General features: G+C 36.5%; 2 protein-coding genes across 2 annotated transcripts in view; one reads left to right on the top strand and one right to left on the bottom strand.

Moving 5' to 3' along the window:
• The first annotated feature begins 262 nt into the window (after positions 1-262).
• On the top strand, positions 263-6,903 carry LOC128554575 (fibropellin-1-like). The gene is made up of 5 exons (XM_053535843.1): positions 263-1,665; positions 1,946-2,090; positions 3,455-3,605; positions 5,018-5,112; positions 6,284-6,903. Exons 1-5 carry the CDS (start codon positions 345-347, stop codon positions 6,411-6,413), a joined length of 1,842 nt encoding a protein of 613 aa, XP_053391818.1. The 5' UTR covers positions 263-344; the 3' UTR covers positions 6,414-6,903.
• A 1,340-nt stretch (positions 6,904-8,243) lies between these two features.
• LOC128554576 (neurogenic locus notch homolog protein 1-like) overlaps positions 8,244-22,456 on the bottom strand; it is a 51,834-nt gene continuing 37,621 nt past the window's right edge. Inside the window, exons 13-17 of the mRNA XM_053535844.1 lie at positions 15,302-20,000; positions 14,882-15,026; positions 13,137-13,284; positions 11,620-11,714; positions 8,244-10,650 (exon numbers count right to left, since the gene is read on the bottom strand). Coding sequence (XP_053391819.1) covers positions 10,482-10,650; positions 11,620-11,714; positions 13,137-13,284; positions 14,882-15,026; positions 15,302-20,000 — 5,256 coding nt within the window. The 3' untranslated portion in view covers positions 8,244-10,481. The remainder of the gene's footprint in view (positions 10,651-11,619; positions 11,715-13,136; positions 13,285-14,881; positions 15,027-15,301; positions 20,001-22,456) is intronic.

The raw sequence follows: 22,456 nt of genomic DNA, 5'->3' as shown, positions 1-22,456 counted from the left end.
ATTGAACGTGACATCAAACATATATTGACTTTCGAAAGTGGGAGAAGACCACCCCCGTCCCACCCCATCTCCCGACCGGAGGTGTCCTCCGGCATTATTTCATGTACGGGCCGTAAGCAATCGGTGGCATCCTCAAATAGAAGACGTCTACTTCCCGAAAGATGTTTCAAACCCACAGGAATGAGAAGCAAGTGATATATTCGAAGCCAGTGACCCTTAGCCACTTGGCCGTGGAGACCGTTACTCTCAAATTTATAATCTTAGACCGAGGTAATCTGTTGTCAGTTGAAATAAGCAACATAAATTGATTTTTACCTTTTAGTTGTTCTTGTTTCCGTGGGTGGATGGGGGATACTTGTACCGATGATGTGGACGAGTGTCTCACGCAGGTCTGCAAAAACGGCGGCACGTGCATAAATAATGATGGAGGATATACATGTAGCTGCCCGAGTAACTGGGGCGGAGATAATTGTACCAATGATATTGATGAATGTCATTTGTATTCCCCATGCAAAAATGGAGGCACGTGTAAAAATAGTATAGGAAGCTACAAATGCGCATGCCCAGCAACGTGGACTGGTATAAACTGCACCGATGACATTGATGAATGTCTTTTAGCCAACCCATGTCTAAATGGCGGAACTTGTAACAATACAGACGGATCATACACATGTAATTGTCCATCCGAGTGGACAGGTCCAAAATGTGAAAGCGATGTTAATGAATGCCTTTTACTGCAATGTGCAAACAACGGTAGCTGTTCTAATACTAACAATGGATATGTCTGCACATGCACCGCCGCATGGATTGGTCCAGCTTGTACTGTTAATGTTGACGAATGTTCTAAATATAGAGGAATATGCAATCACGGTGTCTGTAAGGATTCTATCGGAAGTTACCAATGTGATTGCATTAATGGATATCAAGGTCAGAATTGTTCACAAGACATTAATGAGTGTAGTGTATCTGATGTGTGTAAAAATGGCGGTACTTGCGAAAATACGGTAGGTTCATATATTTGTCATTGCCCGAAAGGATGGTCCGGAAAAAATTGTACTGATGATTTTAACGAGTGTCTGAATAAAAATCCTTGTCACAATGGCGGTACTTGTGTAAACGTGAATGGAAGTTTTCGTTGCACTTGCAACGCAGGATGGACTGGAAAAACCTGTGAAACAGATTTTAACGAATGTATTAAAATACCGTGCTTAAATGGTGGAAATTGTATCAATACACCGGGCAGTTTCCATTGTGATTGTGTAAAAGGGTGGGAGGGAAATACCTGTCAATCAAATAAAGATGATTGTTCAGCGGTCAAATGTCAAAATGGTGCCAAATGCCAAGATTTAGTGAATGATTATACATGCGTTTGCACGAACGGTTTTACTGGAAAAGTTTGCGACATTAACATTAACGACTGCGCGCCAAATCCCTGTCAAAATGGCGGAAAATGTCATGATCATGTCGGATATTACGAATGCGTCTGTCCGAAAGGATGGGATGGCCGGGTGTGTAGTGCAGACGTTGATGAGTGTAAGGATCATCCATGTCAAAGAGGGGAAGCGTGTCATAATAATCTAGGTAGCTATGCGTGTATTGCTGAGCAGTTCGGATCAGTGTCTACTCCCTCAACTACTACACATTTCCAGGCACCAAAAATAGTAGGTAAGTATTCAGTATTGTTTACGAAAATTAATTTTATTTCCACAAAACGCGGAAAGTTCTATTTCCGTAATGTAATTGTGAAGTCCTGTGAAAAACGATTTTGACCAATGAAATGAAGAAAGATCATTTAAGTTAACCACAACAGTTACAGTGAGGGAAAATTGGCTGTGCAGTTATGTATGCATAAGATAATCTTTCTGTATGAAAAGTTGTAACAATAATACGAAGAAGTAAAATTCATTTTCCGTGACATTTATAAATATATTTTCTTTTCCTTCAGATATTTTCTCGTTGCAATTTACTGGTCCGGTATCAGACGCACAACGACCGCAAGTAAAGAAAGGAATTACTGAACTTCTTCAAAAACTAACCTGCCGTGACTCCAAAAATGTTTTCGTTTCGCTTGTTCACAATTCTGTAAACACGTACGTATATGTTTATATAATTACACTGCCGTATACGAGCAACAAAAAAAAAAAAAATGCAAAAACTATGTTACTCAGATCAAGTTTATGTCCATGTAAATACTATAACATTGAACTGTCTAACTAAATAAATGGTTGTCCCGTTCAGCTTTCACGTTTTCCTTGGCTAACTTGGTAAAATGCAACTCATTGAAATAGATAAGTCTGAGAAGCAGTCATGTACTGGTTTCGGTCTTCAAGGAATTTTCGTTCTTGGTTTAATGGGTTCACACAATTTATTTGAAGATTTGATTTTTCTGAAATCTCTAAAGGTACACAACAGTCCCATTTGATAAACATACTAAATTGTATTTTCAGAAAGTTGGTATCAGTATTCATTATATAGAGTGTCTTTTCATATTGCTTTTATCAAACGAATTGATGCGAGGCTCTGCCGAGCATTTTATCAATTTAATCCAACGAATCTAATAAATTCAATGTGGAAAGTCACAAATGTAATATTCTTTTTATCAAATGTTAGCTTTTCCTGTCGAAACATAAAAAATCTACTTTCTTTTACTATATAATCAAATCAATTTGACCAACGTTTCCTATACTATAAACGACGTCGACGTCAAAGCTTTCTTGCATACCAGACTGGGATTTCTGGTGATTTCACCGGTGCTGGAAAACTCCATCTTACACCCCGGGGTGTAAGATGACTCTCGTGCCGTAAATGACGTATAACGAACTACATCTGTACAGTAGATTTGTGTAGTAATAATAATGTTTTACGTAAAACGGAATAAACATCAAATACCTTGATAGCTTCTCTTTGTTCCTTATAACATATTTCTCGATTTAAAAAACGTCATTTTACGGCAAAAACATAACATTTCACTGCAGATGATAAAACAAAACCGGAACTATTACGTTGTTTCCGTCTTTGTAACGTCATGATGTACTTCCTGTTTACGGACGTAAAGTTCCCGCGCTTTGTTGATACGCCACTTTAAAAAAAGTGCTATAAGAAAATCATTTGTTTGAATTTATTTTTACTGTTATTTGTTGAATATGGCATGCAAGAAAAAGATTCAGTCACTGGTGGTAGTTGCAGATGGAAATATCCGGCTCTCGGGTAACTTTTTAAGCGGTAACTCCGCAGGAGCCTCGTTACCGCCGTAAACAGTTACCCTCGAGCCGGATATTCCCATCTGCACCTACCACCAGTGAAAGAATCTTATATTATTACACTAGTGTAAATATCATTTTTAAGTAATGGCTTTATTACACTCCCGCGACGACAAACATGTCATAAAAATAATACACAAATGAATACTATGCTGAACTGAGAATTACCAGCACATATTCTTTTTGTTTTGCAGTCCAAATATCGTTGAATTTCATGCCCAGTGTGATGGACACCACTTAAACAATGCGGAAGTGAACTCGGCTATTCGGACGTTTTCGGATAATACCCTCGCACAATACTTCCCTGTTCAGCTAGCAAACACAAATAAAAGTCCAGAAAAACAGGTAAATGGGTATATAAATGAAATCCTTTGTCAATGTGTGTTACTATTGTACTTAGCATCCATGTGATGTAAGAAAACGTAATTTGATAAATCGAAAAAAATCGACATTTTGCATTGGTTTTACAAGTATTTAATTTTAGTCAGTTTTTAGTTTCTAACGTAAGATGTACATCTTATTATCACATGTTGAAAGCCATTACACAATTTTGGTATTACACTTACTATGTCACAACTCACAATATAGTTGACTACTATCACAGAAATACGTGCATTTATACAAAGGTGCCTATCGAATATGATGTTAAATAAGATAGAAATTAAACGTATTGTTAAAGGTCCATTACTAAGGGAAAGTGAGTTGGCAATTTTTTTCATAGCCAGTGCATAGACTTCTGCAAGACACTAAATAATGAAGATTGGCAGGTCAAAATTTACAGAAGGTCTTTGGAACTCAAAGAAATGTATGTGTATTATGTTGAAATTTCAATGAATCGACAGAATGACCCCCCAGGTCTTTTTAACTTTCTTCATACTTCATAGAAAAATAATTGTACATATGCTGCGATTTATTTCGAATTTCTACATACCAACTTTCATTTTCCAATAAACTGAAATAGTTTCTATGCTTTTTAAAAGAAATTAAAATGTTCACTTTCCTTAGTATTGGACCTTTAAAGGCAGATTTATATGTTGTTTTTAAGAATTATAAAATCTTAAACTATTATAAAACACTACGAGAAATATAGAGCATTGTTAAATCGTTATTACGATGTGGTACACGTCGAGAGCTGGTTTACACTTTCAGGTTTTGCCTTCGTACGTCAACTAAAAATATACGTACAGTGTCCAGTCAAGAAAATTGTTTGGCCGTCCATTGCGATATTCCCCTTTACAAGTAAATGAAAAAAATACGTTAATTGTGTATAAACATGAGTCTATCATTATGTGAATTTTTCTCGAAATATCAAAATGTCCAGCTGCTTCTTAAACTTTTGTTTGTTATATGTGTATAGTGTAGCCTGTATATCTGCAAGATTTCGTACATGTTTCACTTCCCTTGATAAAAAAAAACAAGAAAAAAAAAAACAGAGGCATAATTTGCATCAAACTGCCAGTTAACGATATTGAAAATATTACCCTCCCACTCTCCCGCATCAGTGAATAGATTGCTACATGTCAATTTTAAGAGAAGCCGTGGTCAAGTGGTCAGCTTGTCTGCCGCTCGTTCCGGTGGTCATGGGTTTGTACCCGACCGGAGCCATGACATTCTCATATGACACCAGCACTGTTTCTAATAAGCGGAAACGGGAGTGGTTGAAATACATCACAGTCTAGATATATCAGATTATTATAAACTAAACTGTCAACCTTAAATCGAGATCTTGTTCTAATACACCTGTTATTGTATTATAGTCTTGGATAGCCTCTCATATACCTTTAGTAGGAGGTGCTGCCGGCGGTGTCGTGGTTCTGGTTATCGTCATTGTTGTAATTGTTCGCTGTAAAAGGTACCTAGATTTTTCTTAATCATGTTTATTATGAGTAGCAAAACCTTGGACGCTTATTTGAATAATTTGTCTTCTTGTACACATCTGAGAGAAAAAAGCAACCGGAGTCTTTCATGATTAAATTTGGTTTTGAAAACAGCTGTCCCAAGTTTGGTGATAAAGATTTCTGATTGCACTTCTTGTTAAACTACTTAATAAATGTGTTTTGTAAAACTTATTCTAAATCTGATTTTAGTTTTCGAGTTTCACTTATGGGCTGGACTACTGGTGCCAAAAACAGAAAATACAATGAGGATTTGAAAACAACAATAAATATAAAAACGGTCCGGTTTGGATTGTATAACTTGGCTATAACTGTTTTCCTAATGACTTTGATTATCTCATCTTAAGTAAAGAACTGCACTGGCTGGTTACCGATATAAACATAAATGGGTTACTTCATTCGGTCTGAAATATGGTAAATCTATAAGAAGGATCCATTTGAAGCGAAGAACGCTGCCAAACTGTACATGTAGCAGACGTGTTGTTAACCTTTAGCCTGCTGGCGGCAAGTGATTCTGCATTTGCGGCCAGTGCAGACCAAAACCAGCCTGTACATGGTCTGCACTGTTCAGTATTCAGTCAGTAAATTTTTAGTTAACACCCCTTTGAATAAAAAATAATACTGCCCAAATTGAATGATGGATCAGTCCATTTAAGTTTAGTAGGGTAAAGGTTAAAATCCTAAATGGGTAACTTTATCTCATTTGAAATATAATACAAGTTATCAAAGCCATGCCATGAGAAAACTAACATAGTGGGTTTGTGACCAGCATGGATCCAGACCAGCCTGCGGATCCGCGCAGTCTGGTCCGGATCCATGCTGTTCGCTAACGGTTTCTCTAATTGCAGTAGGCTTTAAAAGCGAATAGCATGGATCCTGACCAGACTGCGCGGATGCGCAGGCTGGTCTGGATCCATGCTGGTCGCAAACCCAATACGTTGGTTTTCTCATGGCACGGCTCAAATTTAAGATGATTTTTGGAAGCATAGAAAACAACAAAACCTTACACGTGGACAATGTGCTGTTTTCTTGCCGCTATTTTGTAAAGCATAGTTTATTGATAATTATTTCATTTATTTCATAAATGAATAACATGTAATATATAGTTATGATATTTATCAATTTTAGAAAGAAGCCAGAGCCAGATATATTCAACAAGGAAGTGGTAGAAGAACTTCAAGATATGGACGGAGAGGCAACTATCACCATCCGAAACCCAGTGTACGACTCAATGTATGCTCCCCAGACACAAATATAACACGGAAGAGGGATGGTGTTTCCAGGGGTAGCACACAGATTTCAAGGAATTACACGTTTTGAGGACACATCACATGAAAACTATTGTTTATAAATGCAGTTATAAGAAATAATTAGGAACTGAGGTGACGCATAGTAATTTTCTTGGTTTTAGTCAATTTAGTGTACGTTTTCTCAGGTTTAAAATGCTTTGTGGAAGATTAGAGCCATGACATAAACTTGTACAATGATTTACCAAGTAAACGACCGATCATCATCATGTGTAAAAATATATATACCGAAAATACAAGAGTAATTATGACGATAGCACAACTTTTATAGTAGCACCGAGGATCAATTTATAATTTTTGATTTAATAGTTTTGCATTTATTGTTCAACAATAACTACACAATATTAATTAAATGCAAATTATTTTGGTTCGTTGACGTGGTATATGATATTATTTTATATATATATGTTATTTATTTTCATATTTAAAATAAAATATCTTCCTACAACACTTTTTGCCTCCGTCAGCAGCAACAATTTAAGGATGCGTTGTCAAATTAATAATGCTATAATATCCTTAAAGACTTGTCAACCGTTTCATTAAAATAGAAGGCAGCTAAACAATGTTTTACTCGGAGTTTAGCCTGCTAGTGTCAAGTGACTTTGCCTTTTTGGCCAGTGCAGACCAAGGATGTGATCATGATCAGCAATGTTTTGCTATTCAGTCAGTAAATTTTTAGTAAACACCCCTTTGAATAATAAGTGGTACTGCCCAAATTGAATGATGAACCAGTCCATTGTAGAAATTTAGCAGGGTAAAGGTTAAATATATTTATTTTACAACGGTTGTAGACTCCCGTCAGAAAGACTGGACTTTGTAATGTATTTGTAATAATCTGACGGATTAATATGTTAAACCTTTAACGTAATTGTTTTGAACGGAAAAAAAGAGTTTTTCATAAACATGTAGAAACGCTGTGCATTCAGTACACTGATCCAAAATTTTGGAAGAAACCGACATTATAAGAAGCTGGTTTAACATAGACCCCAATAATATACAGAAGGCTAGTTAACATATTCGGTATCCACGCTAACAATGACTCGAGCTCGACAATTCTTTTACCTTCCGCATTTTCATTTGGTTAAATTGTGGCCACATTGTGACCTTCTTGATTATCTTGGACGGTCAGGAGATTTTTATGTCGGGTTAGACTGAAAATTGGTGTCTAAAAAACAAAACAATTATTGAGTTTGTTAGTGACTCACAACTAATATGTGTGGGCCAGTACTTTAGAAATGGGGACTACACTAACGCTTTGCCCTCCCCAAATCCCATCATATACATTTTAAATACCGACACAACACATTTCTGTGGAGGGTCACTAACAAAACCCATAATTAGTAATAGTCAGTTTCCCGAATATAGGGGGCTCTGTGACCGAGGGTTAAAGTCGCTGACTTCAAATCACTCATCGATGTGGGTTCGAGCCTTACTGGGGCGTTGAAATCTTTGTGAGGACGCCGTCCAGCTGGCTTACGGAAGGTAGGTGGTTCTACCCAGTAGCCACTCGTGATGAAATAATGCACGGATGGGCACCTGGGGGTCTTCTTCCACCACCAAAGCTGGAAAGTTGCGATATGACCTATTATGGTGCCGGTGCGACGTTAAACCCAACAAAAATAACAACAATAAACACACACAAAAAGAAATGACATGGAACGGTTGAATTCTGATGGCCTTCATTGTCATGAAAATTACTGTGTTTATATTACATGTATTTGACATTTGAATAAAAGCAATCGAGAAAGTAAATATAACAACAACTGCAAATCAATCGTAACATTTTTATTTCTTACGTATATTTATTTCATTTGTGTGTTGTCTTGGTTATTTTTAATCTTTTTAATCTATGAATACATCCCTCATAGTAATGACAATAATTGAAAAAAATCATGTATTTAAATATAACAACGACAGTGTATATATGTATATAGTTTACATGTCTTATATAAATACACACTGTTCCATTGAAGTTCAAATTGTGACCTTGATAGTATACAAATATTCCATTTACAACATTTACTTAGCATCTTCTGAATTCTAGCCATGGTATAATATCAAGTATACATGTTTCAGAGACGATAATAGTAATTAAAAATTTAAAATAGAATTCGACTTTATTGATGCAGTAAATTAATCAATAAAATAATGTAGACATTTCATAGACATAATATATAAGTGATTACATTTGTGAGATTGACTATATTCAAATTGGTTTATTTCATAATTCATTTATCTTAAATGCATGTCATCTAAAGTAATACTTGTGGAATAAGCCTAATGTAACAAAAATATCAACAGATGAAAATAACTGAATAACCGTTTGATTGAAAGGCAATAAGTGTTTGGAGTCATTTTGTTGTGGCATTTACAGCCATAAATAATAGTTTACATAATCACAGCAAGTAAAAGGAAACACACTGGCACCAAAGGTTTTTTTCATCTCACAGAAGAAACATAACTCTGACGTCAATATTTCGTTTCGCAAACAACAGTTTTGATACCTTGTGTACACTATTTTGTCAGCCTTTGTTTCTGTTTCAATCCATGAAAAAATGAAGTAACTTTCCGATAACGTATGGGGAAAGAAAACAAAGTTTTAAAATTGATTTTCATCTATGAAATGACACTGAATGAAGGTTTCCTTATTTAAAAATATGGCCAAGTCAGAATGAATTTTAGAACATGCATATTTACATCCCTCGACGCAGTCATATACATAGAGGATATTACATGAGTGTCTTTTCATACTGATTTTTTTAAACAAGTTGAAAAAAAATAATAAAATGCGAGGCTCTGCCGAGCATTTTATCAATTTTATTCAACGAGTTTAATAAATTCAATGTGGAAAGTCACAAATGTAATATTCTTTTTATCACATGTTAGCCTTTTTTGTCGAAACATCAAAAATTCGACTTTCTTTTACTATATAAACAAGACAATTTGACCGGCGTCGCCTATATTATAAATGACGTCGACATCAAAGCTTTATTACACTAGTGTATTATCATTTTTATTTAATGGCTTTATTACACTCCCGCGACGACAAACATGTGATAAACTGAAATGAAACATAAATGTATATCATTTATCCCACTATTATCATCTTTCATAACGAAACAGACAATAGAGGAAATGTGGACACATTTGATCGACTCACCATGCAAGTTACAATGGCATTAAACTTAATTATTCAAATATTTGTTGTATGCATATTACTTACATACATGCAGTTCATTATTCAAAGTCTGATCTATAACAATTATGGAGTTATTTTTATTCATATCTTTTTAGTGGGGCACGATATTCCAGAAGTAACATGCGCTCATATGATGATATTTGTACAATTACATTCCTTATAGTTACAGTTCATTGAAATGCAATGTGTGCACACATTTGTGGCACATGTGACATAATATTCCTAAAGGTTAGACAAATCTTTGCATAGAGACAAAACGTGCATGATGTCTTTATAATTCTTAATTTCATGACCTCGCAGCCATTTGCGTAGAAGTAAAATGTTCAGCAATATACATCTACATATTTACATGCATAATTTACATCTTTTATAGGAATAAAGTAAACCGCATTATCTATGAAATTACAGTAACAAAACCTATAAATAAAATATAAAAAATAATCATAATTAGCAATGTCATCATTATTAAGCACTAGAACATTTCTAGATGTAAAGGCAAAAAAAAACAGAATTCAAATCTGCAATTAGCAAGAACAATAGATAGTCATACATCACATGCATTATTTTGTTATGGCTCAAACACACCATTACCATCGTTATAACGATAAAAAAGAATCAAAATTCGTCTATAAAATATACATTCACACAGCGTATATATTCTGTTGTTGAGAATAATCAAACACAACATTAGCAATGTCGTCACTATTCGTCTATCTATAAAATATAGGTAAAATATGTATTTAAGAACACATGACGTTCGTCAACGTGATAAAAGTCAATCTCGAGAGTTATACAAAAACACCATTTAGCAATATCAACACTAGGCGTTAGTGCTTTCTTTACTTGTAGAGGCAAACGAGTCATAAAGTGGATTTTCTGTGGCTATAACTCTTTCACTTAAAGTGCTGTCTCTGTCCTTTAGTTCAACGAATGTAGGTGTGTCATCATAAACAGGTCCATCTTCGCCGCTTGTGAAATGTCTCCTAGATCTGTAAGAGAAGATGTACGCATATTCATTTTATGCTAACTAATGAAATACAGTATTCTATCAGTTAAATATCTTTATATCTCATCACTCACACTGTGAAAATATGAAATCTATATTTTCACACTGTGAGAGATATAGCTCCGATCTACTTGTACATTGTGTATGAATCTTAAATTATTTGCTTCAAACAGGATGAAAATTGTAGTCACACTTTGTTCATTATAGTATATTTCTCGACTCAAATTATTTCATAACATTATGCAGCAAAAAATAAAAAGGAACTTTATGTTGTGTGCGTCTTTCTAACTTCGCAACACGTCTGACGTCATTCTGTTTACGCGCGCCTGTTGCCCGCGCTGAGATTAAAATTTGTTGCAAAATGCACATTTTAACGTAATTAAGCATAAAATAAAAAGAAAATTTGTTTGTTTTTGCGTGAATATGGAATATATCTCACCTCGAAGTGAAAACGCGCTCGTGAAAATATTTGAAATTTTCTCACTTCCCAGTGAGATATATTCCATATTCACGAAAAACGAACAAATATCCTCTATTATGTATTTGTATTTCATTAAGCATATACGGCGATTATCATCTTTCCTGTAGCAATAGTGTTTTGATAATTCAATACAAATTATTGTTGTAATACTATACGAAAATCTTCTTGAATGAAATTGAAAAAAAGGAGGATGCATCTTTTTTATAATTCAACACAGGTTTGGTAGACTAAAGTCAAACACTTATTGGACGGCTTGTCGCCAATAGCTGAGAGATTCAGTCATAGGTTCTTCGGATCACAGGCAATAACTTACTACCAATTATATTGAGTAGATTTTTAATTAACCAGGAATAGAAATCACATCTCGATACGCTTATTTTATGGACTTTATTTTAATATATTAACCACATTTGAAATAGACAGGCATTTGACTAAAACAATTATATATAAAACCTTTCACCCTTTGCATACCTGTAACATTTACATCCTACTGCTACGACACTGATAAGCACAACACCAACAACAGCACCAACAACAACCATCATGTTCTTCTCAATCCACGATTTCTGAAAAAAAGATATGCGTACAATGTGATTAACGGAGTATTCTCGAAAACATTTTCGTTTTGACTTTTATACTTTTCTTGTGACAAATGCTTGTTTAGATAAATAAAGCTGACTCATATCAAGGAATGTTTCCCGAAAGAAATTTTCAACCTTTCCCCATGTAAAGTTTGGTTATTGTATCGAAGTTTCCATGTAATGTACTACAAAAACAAACGTCATTTTCGACTAACTGCCTGTAGACCATTAAAAGCAACAACTGAAATGTGTAAAGATAATTTTCAGAAAATCATGTACATATCTTATCAAAAACAAATGTCAATTTAGACCAAACACGTGCTCCTTCTCAAGTTATTATCGGAATATTTCTAATGAACAGTTTTCACTTTTGTTTTTTGCCGACCAGTAACTTTAACAGTCTTTGTTTACATTTTAATGACCCGTGATAAAGGTTGTTTACATATTTATTTGAGACTGGTATATAATAAAAAAAAAATATATCCATAGGTAGACCGCTTGTGGTTACAGGATTAGCTGTTTTATTGATTACACAAAAAGGAACACCATGCACCCCTAAGTTTTGTTAATACAAAATCCTTGCTAACAGGTAAATGACCATATTGTCGGGAAGGTAAGTTTTGACCATGAAGTAAGCACCGGACTGAATAATTTGACATTAGAATATCCACATTAAAATGATTAACTTCATTACACTTACGCACAGTAATTATAAAATTATTAAAACTATTGACATACGTATTTGACAATATTTGGCGTGTATTGGGGAGAATATAAATTATATTATTTGGCCTTTATAGTGGTTTTAAGGCAATACATGCTTTATTTTTCTAAGTGGGATATTCATTCTGTATACTTCGTATCGTGTTATGCAATATTTTCAAATATGGGTAATCGCAACCTAGTAACTTGCTCACCTTTTCTGAATTTGGTCGCATTCAATTGTTTTAGTCCTACTCCTTTACTAAAATGATTGCAGTAACTTCCGGCGCGGAAATACAATAAATGTTTTCTATGTCTCACATAAAATTTTAACGATGTACACAACGACCTACTATTTGGTAGACTTACAAAATCGGTGGCGATCAATTACCTTTAATACTGTTTATTTCGTTCTTCATAATGACACAAATATTTTCCAAGAAAGCCATTTTCTAGGATCATAGAATCAGAGATAAAAGATATTGATTTTCATTGTCAGAAAGCGCACTTAAAAAGGATTATATGACACATATATAAAGAAATTTAACGGCCGTCTGATGTCATTCTAGCATCTTGACAAGCAGAGATTCTTCTGAACATATTGTTCATTTAACTTAACCACAACTACTTACTATAGTTCAGTATAGCCGACAATTTCTATTCGACTTACCATTATGCTTAGAATATTCTAAAGATTGAATATACCTCTGGTGCTTTCCCACCTTTCTGCTTCACTTCCAAAGGGAAGAGGGACTTTAATTTTTCTGGGGACAACGCATTAAATGCTTCCGCAATCTTGGAATTTGAGACATCTTGACCGTCGCACTGTGCATGAAATTCCACGGAGAAATTCCTGCTTTTTATAAAAGGTACATTCAACATATGCTCAAATTTGTATATTCAAAACAAAACAAAACAAAACAACAAAAAATGAAAATTTAAATATTCGTTGAATATGCTCAAAATGGCACATTTTTATGCCCCCACTTTTGGGGGAGGGGGTGCAAATAGATTTGCCCTTGTCCGTCCGTCCTTCCGAGAATGTTGTGTCGCGCGTAGCTCCAAAAGTATTTGACGTAGAGTCACAAAACCTTACAGGAATGTTGGTCAGCATGTGTAGTTGGGCACCTGGGGTTTCGCGTCCGAATTCATACAGTCATGTAGGAGTTAAGGCCCCTATCTTAGTTAAAAAATGATTGATTTAATGTTGTGTCGCGCGTAGCTCCAAAAGTATTTGACCTAGAGTCACCAAACTTTACAGGATTGTTGGTCAGCATGTGCAGTTGTGCACCTGGGGTTTCGCGTCCGGATTCATTGAGTCATGTAGGAGTTATGGCCCCTGACTTTGTAAAAATTGGTCATTTTAATGTTTTGTCGCGCCTAGCTCCAAAAGTATTTGACGCAGAGTCACAAAACTTTACAGGAATGTTGGTCAGCATGTGTAGTTGTGCACCTGGGGTTTTGCGTCCGGATTCATTCAGTTGTGTAGGAGTTATGACCCTTGACTTAGGAAAAAATTGGTCATTTTAATGTTGTGTCGCGCGTAGCTCCAAAAGTATTTGACCTAGAGTCACCAAAGTTTACAGGAATGTTGGTCAGCATGTGCAGTTGTGCACCTGGGGTTTCGCGTCCGGATTCACTCAGTCGTGTAGGAGTTAAGGCCCCTGACTTAGTTAAAAATTGATCAATTTAATGTTGTGTCGCGCGTAGCTCCAAAAGTACTTGACCTAGAGTCACCAAAGTTTACAGGAATGTTGGTCAGCATGTGCAGTTGTGCACCTGGGGTTTCGCGTCCGGATTCATTCAGTCGTGTAGGAGTTATGGCCCCTGACCTAGGAAAAGATTGTGTCCTTTGTCATGTAGTGGGGGCATCTGTGTCCTATGGACACATTTCTAGTTTTAATATGCTCAACATGGCATATTTCTTGAATGGCACATTAATTGAATATGCTCAAACGGACACATGTATTTAATATGCTCAAACTGGCACATTCCTTTTCCTTTTCAATTTTTGAAATTGGCACACTTATTTAATATATTCTTATTTGCATATTTATATAATAGACCGAAACAAACAAATTCATTTAATATGCTCAAACTGGCACGTTCATTTAATTTGTTCAAATTGCCATTTTTTTAAATATGCTCCAGTTGACACATTTACTAATTATGCTGAAATTGGCACATGTATTTAATATTCCCAAAATCATTTTTATTTAATATGTTCAAATTGACACATTTATTTACTATGCTAAAATGACACATTTATTTAGTACGATGAAATTGACACGTTTACTTAATATGCCCAAACTCATATTTATATAATATGCTCAAATTGACACACAAACTGCTGAAACATTATATGACTTCTTGTAAATTAAAATAACGGAAATAGAGAATAGCAAAATATGTTAGATAAATTGTTGGGCTAATCGAAGAAAAATCCTTACGTTTTCTTGTTATTGTTCATAAATGTAACGTCAATATTTTTGCTATCGGCACAGGTCTCGATTTGCAGCACACTTTTTATTCCGGCTGTAATACTGTCATAAAATGTCGAGTTTACTTCCTTCACAAATTCTAGTGTGTAGCCATCTGTGGTCATAAAGCATATATGCATTTGCATTTTTAAATGTTATATCAGTGAGACAACTTTAAGAAACACAAGGGTGAGAATTTATCAATAAAAATAATACATTTACTGTTCAGTTTGGGTTCTGTTAACAATTTCACACTTAAGGATTGTAATATCAAGACATGTCTGTCTAAGAGATTTACCTTCTTATGTTAATACGAATGTATATGTTTAAATTGATAATGATAATTTCAAAACCTGACTGTACGATATAAAGTAAATAATAAATACAAACCAAAGCCTGTCACTGAAGTAACAGTTAGTCTGGTGCTGCTTGTTTGTGTCGATGTGGTAGCAGCATGTGTTGTTCTGCTTGTTTGTGTCGATGTGGTAGCAGCAGGTATTGTTCTGCTTGTTTGTGTCGATGTGGTAGCAGCAGGTGTTGTTCTGCTTGTTTGTGTCGATGTGGTAGCAGCAGGTGTTGTTCTGCTTGTTTGTGTCGGTGTGGTTGCATCGTGTGATGTTCTGCTTGTTTGTTTCACTGTGGTTGCAGAAGGAATTGTTCTTATTTGTGTCGATGTGGTAGCAAGAGGTGTTGTTCTGCTTGTTTGTGTCGATGTGGTAGCAGCAGGTGTTGTTCTGCTTGTTTGTGTCGATGTAATAGCCGCAGGTGTTGTTCTGCCTGTTTGTATCGATGTGGTAGTGACAGGTGTTGAATTTCTTGCTTGTTTCGATATGATGGCTACAGGTGTTGTACTACTTGTTTGTGTTGTTGCCGTAGCTGTAGGAGTTGTAGTACTTGTTTGTAATGATGTTGTAGCTGCAGGTGTTGTACTTCTTGCTTTTAACGATTTGGTTGCAGCAGTTGGTTTACTGTTTATTTTTGTCGTAGCTACAGGTGTTGTAATTCTCATTTGTGTCGATGTGGTAACTGCATTTGTTGCTCTACTCGTTTGTGTCAATGTGGTAGCTGCTGGTGTTGTATTGCTTGTTCTTGGAAAAGTTGTAGCTTCAGTTCCTGTAGTTTTTGTTTGTATTGGTGTGGTTGCTGCGAATATTGTACTAATTGTTTGATGCGGTGTTGAAGCTGCAATTGATTTGTTGCTTTTATTTGTCAATGTGGTAGCTCCAGCTGATGTGCTGCCTGGCTGGTTTGCTGTGGTAGGGAGAGAAACAGCTGTTGTAGCATGAGATGTAAGAGACAGCGGCGAGAATGTTGAATCATGTTTACACACATAACTCCCGTTGGTATTACTACATACATCTCCATTTTTACAGGGATTGTCACTGTCTCTACACTCGTCAATATCGCTTTCGCAATACTTGCCTTGCCATCCTTGCGTGCATCTGCAGTTATAAGATCCAGCCTCATTTTCACAAGTTCCATTATTTATACAGGGGAAATTTTTGCATTCATTTACGTCCGTCTCACAGTGGTTGCCGCTCCAGTTTGAAGAGCAGCTGCACATGTACCCACCGTCCATGTTAGAACATGTTCCGTTATTCTTGCAGGGAAAACTACCGCATTCATCCACATCGTCTTCACAAGTGTTTCCGGACCAGTTTGGAGGACAAATGCAGGTATAACTTCCCTCTGTGTTAGAACAGTTTCCGTTATTCTTGCACGGGGAACTACTGCATTCGTTCACATCGACGTCACAGTTGTTGCCGGACCAGTTTGGAGGGCAAGTGCATGTATATCCGCCTTCAATGTTATTACACTTTGAATTATGTTTACAGGGTGAATTGTTGCATTCGTTTACATCAACAGAGCAGTTTTGTCCTCTCCATTCTACATGGCAATGACATGTATAATTTCCATTCGTGTTGACGCACGAGCCTTCGTTCTGACAAGGTCGAATTGTATCACATTCATTGACATCAACAGAGCAGTTTTGTCCTTTCCATCCTTCAGTGCAATGACATGTATAATTTCCATGCATGTTGAAGCATGAGCCTTCATTCTGACACGGTTGAAACGTTTCACATTCATTAACATCAACAGAACAGTTTTGTCCTTTCCATTCTACTGGGCAATGACATGTATAATTTCCTTCCGAGTTGACGCATCTGCCATTGTTGTGGCACGGATGAAACGTTTCACATTCATCGACATCAGCAGAACAGTTCTGTCCTTTCCATTCTACTGGGCAATAACATGTATAATTTCCTTCCGAGTTGACGCATCTGCCATTGTTGTGGCACGGATGAAATGTTTCACATTCATTGACATCAACAGAACAGTTTTGTCCTTTCCATTCTACTGGGCAATGACATTTATAAATTCCTTCCGAGTTGACGCACGAGCCTTTATTCTGGCACGGATGAAACGTATCACATTCATTGACATCAACAGAACAGTTTGGTCCTTTCCATTCTACTGGGCAATGACATGTATAATTTCCTTCTGAGTTGACGCATCTGCCATTGTTGTGGCACGGATGAAACGTTTCACATTCATCGACATCAGCAGAACAGTTTTGTCCTTTCCATTCTACAGGGCAATGACATGTATAATTTCCTTCCGAGTTGACGCATCTGCCATTGTTGTGGCACGGATGAAACTTTTCACATTCATCGACATCAGCAGAACAGTTCTGTCCTTTCCATTCTACTGGGCAATAACATGTATAATTTCCTTCCGAGTTGACGCATCTGCCATTGTTGTGGCACGGATGAAACGTTTCACATTCATTGACATCAACAGAACAGTTTTGTCCTTTCCATTCTACTGGGCAATGACATGTATAATTTCCTTTCGAGTTGACGCATGAGCCTTTATTCTGGCACGGATGAAACGTATCACATTCATTGACATCAACAGAACAGTTTGGTCCTTTCCATTCTACTGGGCAATGACATGTATAATTTCCTTCCGAGTTGACGCATCTGCCATTGTTGTGGCACGGATGAAACTTTTCACATTCATCGACATCAGCAGAACAGTTCTGTCCTTTCCATTCTACTGGGCAATAACATGTATAATTTCCTTCCGAGTTGACGCATCTGCCATTGTTGTGGCACGGATGAAATGTTTCACATTCATTGACATCAACAGAACAGTTTTGTCCTTTCCATTCTACTGGGCAATGACATGTATAATTTCCTTTCGAGTTGACGCATGAGCCTTTATTCTGGCACGGATGAAACGTATCACATTCATTGACATCAACAGAACAGTTTGGTCCTTTCCATTCTACTGGGCAATGACATATATAATTTCCTTCCGAGTTGACGCATCTGCCATTGTTGTGGCACGGATGAAACATTTCACATTCATCGACATCAGCAGAACAGTTTTGTCCTTTCCATTCTACAGGGCAATGACATGTATAATTTCCTTCCGAGTTGACGCATCTGCCATTGTTGTGGCACGGATGAAATGTTTCACATTCATTGACATCAATAGAACAGTTTTGTCCTTTCCATTCTACAGGGCAATGACATGTATAGCTACCTTTCATGTTTCTACATGAACCATTATTTTTGCATGGGTGAATTACATCACACTCATCTACATCCTCTGAGCAGTTCTTTCCCGTCCATCCCTCGGAACAGTGGCACGTGTATCCTCCCTCTGTGTTTTTGCAATTACCCTTGTTCCTGCAAGGACGAAAAGTATAACATTCATTTATATCAGTTGAGCAGTTCTTTCCCGTCCATTCTGCGGAACAGTGGCACGTGTATCCTCCGTCTGCATTTATGCATTTACCATTATTCCTGCAAGGACGAAGAGAATCACATTCATTTAAATCAGTCGAGCAGTTCTTTCCCGTCCATCCTGTGGAACAGTTGCACGTGTATCCTCCACCTGTGTTTATACATTTACCATTGTTCCTGCAAGGACGAAGAGTAGCACATTCATTTATATCAGTAGAGCAGTTCTTCCCCGTCCATCCTGTAGTACAGAGGCACGAGTATCCTCCCCCTGTGTTTATACATTTACCATTGTTCCTGCAAGGACGAAGAGTAGCACATTCATTTATATCAGTCGAGCAGTTCTTCCCCGTCCATCCTGTAGTACAGTGGCACGCGAATCCTCCCCCTGTGTTAATACATTTACCATTGTTCCTGCAAGGACGAAGAGTAGCACATTCATTTTTATCAGTCGAGCAGTTCTTCCCCGTCCACCCTGTGGAACAGTGGCACGTGTATGCTCCCATGCTATTGATACAAGTTCCGGTGTGCAAACAAGGATTGTCGTTACACTCATCTAAATCAATGCTACAGTTCTTGCCAGTCCAGCCAGTGTTACATGAACATATATACTGTCCAAAACTGTTACTGCAGCTTCCATTAACACAAGGATGAAGCGCTTTACATTCATCTGTACGATGCCGACACCGACTTTTAGGATCCCAACCCTTGGGGCAATCACATCGGTATCTTTTAGGATAATCTAGGTTTACACATGTTCCGTTGTTTGCACACTTAACTATGGAACATTCGTCAAAGTCATTTTCACAATGTATACCTGCATACCCTTGAAAACAGTTGCATTTATAACTTCCGATTGTATTACTGCATGTTCCATTTTTACAGGGATTACTTTTACATTCGTCTATATCATTTTCACAGTGTTTTCCTGTATACGCTTGATTACAATTACATTTATAGCTTCCGGGTGTATTACTACATGTTCCATTATTGCACGGACTAATTTTACATTCATCTATATCATTTTCACACTTCCTTCCTGTATACCCATGATAACAGTTGCATTTATAACTACCGACAACATTTCTACATGTTCCATTTTCACAAGGATTACGTTTACATTCGTCTATATCATTTTCACAGTGTTTTCCTGTATACACATGATTGCAATTACATGTATAGCTACCAGGTGTATTTCCACATGTTCCATTATTGCATGGACTGCTTTTACATTCATCTATATCATTTTCACATTTTATTCCTGTCCAACCAGCTTTGCAGTTACAACTGTAACTGCCGACGGTGTTCGTACAGTTGTTACTATGCGGACTACATATCTGAAAATGCAGGAAAGTGCTTCATGAAGTATAAATTTAATCACTATAAAACTCTTTTAGCATATTAGAGATGAAATATCAGATGCAAAGAAAGCAACCAAAGTAGAAAAAAAAACGACAAAAAAAAAAAACAAACAAAAAAACAACAGAATACAACGGAAAATTGTCTGAACAAATTATAAATGAGGTTCAAAGATGTTTGATTATTAAATGTTATTTAAAGAAAAGTATTTGTTCGTTTTCTGTGTGTTATTTGCCAGCAGTTGAAAAATTGTCACTAGAATTTAAAATGGGTTGGGATTTTAAACCTTGAAATGAACTAACTATTCCATTAGTGATTAATTCTAATGATAAAGTTTACGGTACAAATAAAAACAAAATGTCCATGAGGGTCTAACGCTTTACTGGCCTTACTTGGACAAATGGTACTTTGGTACTGATTTGATAGTATAAAATTAAAAAAAGAAGTAGAAAACACTACATTAGCCTTAGAGGATTAAGACTGGATGGAGGATTATAAACAATATGAATATATACTAACTGAAAGAACTTAAATGTTAAAATATTAAAATAAGCAAACCATTACAGTTACGAGGGATTGGGCGCGCGCGCGTCTGTTTGTGTGTTTGTGCTTGCGTGCGTGCGTGCATGTGTGTATGTGGTGTTGGTGTTGCTGTTGTTGTTGTTGGTGGTGGTGGTGGTGTGTGTGTGGAGGGGTGTGGGGGGGGGGGGCGGGGGTGTGTGGGGGGGGTTAGTTTCATTTAAATATATCAATCCAACAAAAACTTACAGAGCTGTGGCATTTAGTTGGGCCTATTGAACCTAATAGCTTGAAAGATGCTCATTTTATTATAAAAAAGTCATGAAAATGTTACATTAAAGTAACGAAGTACTCCACTCGGTCACGTTGAAGTTTCAATACATTTAGGGAAGTATTCGATATAAAACTCGATAAGAATGATCTTAATCCTTCTCGTCCAAAAATGCAATCTGCTTAGCTTTTCTGTAAGCTGCTTAAAATAAAAAAGCGGAAACTCCGAAGTTTGCTCAACTCGACAAAAACGAAAATGTTGCATGCTCGTTTTTTTTTAGCCTGTTCATAAACGGTAGTTGAAATGCATGCTACCGTCCACGCCCTCTAGTCCATGGTTGAACAGAACTCAACATATACACATGCTAAAAGTACAAAAAAAAACAAAAAAAAACAATTTAGAGACATTCGCAGATGTGTTCATACGGCGGTGCACATGGATACTTCAATTATACACTAGCGTGTAATTCCATAAAAGCGGCGTATGATACCCAGTGAAAATAATGGGTTTGCCCTAAACGACAAAACAATGGGCAGAACTAAACAAACTGAATTTAGAAACACGGGTGGTAAACGCGCAATCCAATTCCCGCTGGGAATACGCTTAAAATGGGTTGCGCGACTTCCGGAGCTGGTGTTGCGCGTCAAATTATACAAAATCGAGGTTAGTAGGGTTTTTGTTTTTGTAATTACTGACATATTTACGAGTGTATTCAAAAAAAAAGCAAATGCTATTCGACACAAAAATGAATAAAGATTGTATGTGTGAAATACCAATTTATTAATCTAAGAATCAGCCATGTTACATGTATCACGAAAATTCAACTCGAACTGTCAAAAAAGTATGGAATCATGAAAATGCAAATTTTCTAACTCTTGTGCCCTTTTTCTGGAAATGTGACGCGCTTCTAATGATCAAACACGTGTAAAACAGTCATGAATATTACATACACTTGAATATAATGTTCCTTTTGGGGGAAAGATTGGCAAAAAATAATCGGAAATAGGGTTGCGCCCCAGGAATGGAGTTGCGCGTAAACATTATATAAATAATGATGTATACGAGCAACTCCATTTCCGGTGCGCAATTCCATTCCCGAAGTTTTTTTGTCAATTATGTCCCCGTAAGCAGGATCTGAAGCAAACAATTGTGATATCCGTTACATTACAACAGTTGAGTTTTAATAAAATGCATCAGATGTCCTCAGATTTGGCATATGAGGTCAGAAACCTGTCACTTTTATTAATTTCATACTTTTTCACGCTTCGTGTCGCCAGAGTTTTTGTGATAATAGAGCCGAATCATAAATTACAAGCCATTTACATATATGATGTATCATTATATTTGTGTCGAATAGCATTTTGCTTTTTTCGAGAAAAATTACTCTCGTCAGATTATAACTTCACATACCTCAATTTCGTCTTTTTTTTAGCGAAACACCAGCATCGGACGTCGCGCAACCCATTTTAAGCGTATTCCCAGCGGGAATTGGATTGCGCGTTTACCACCCGTGAGAAAGGGGTTCTGAGGTTATGGAGCCTGCATATCACAAGAACTGCCAAAAGACAAATTTAAAAGCAGGCACCATATCCAAGGGATGATTATACAATACACAAAGCTATAAAAGCGGAAGTATTGGAACCA

This window comes from Mercenaria mercenaria, unplaced genomic scaffold, assembly GCF_021730395.1.
Source record: "Mercenaria mercenaria strain notata unplaced genomic scaffold, MADL_Memer_1 contig_543, whole genome shotgun sequence".
In the NCBI taxonomy this organism is placed as follows: Eukaryota; Metazoa; Mollusca; class Bivalvia; order Venerida; family Veneridae; genus Mercenaria; species Mercenaria mercenaria.
Note: the sequence above shows the minus strand (reverse complement) of the source record. Positions and strands in the feature narration are given on the sequence as shown.

Excerpts from the sequence above, each read along its gene's own strand:
- LOC128554575 (XM_053535843.1), top strand. The coding sequence starts at position 345 with ATGGGGGATACTTGTACCGATGATGTGGACGAGTGTCTCACGCAGGTC. Across the intron at positions 1,666-1,945 it reads CCAGGCACCAAAAATAGTAG|ATATTTTCTCGTTGCAATTT; the intron begins GTAAGTATTCAG and ends CTTTTCCTTCAG. Across the intron at positions 3,606-5,017 it reads ATAAAAGTCCAGAAAAACAG|TCTTGGATAGCCTCTCATAT; the intron begins GTAAATGGGTAT and ends ATTGTATTATAG.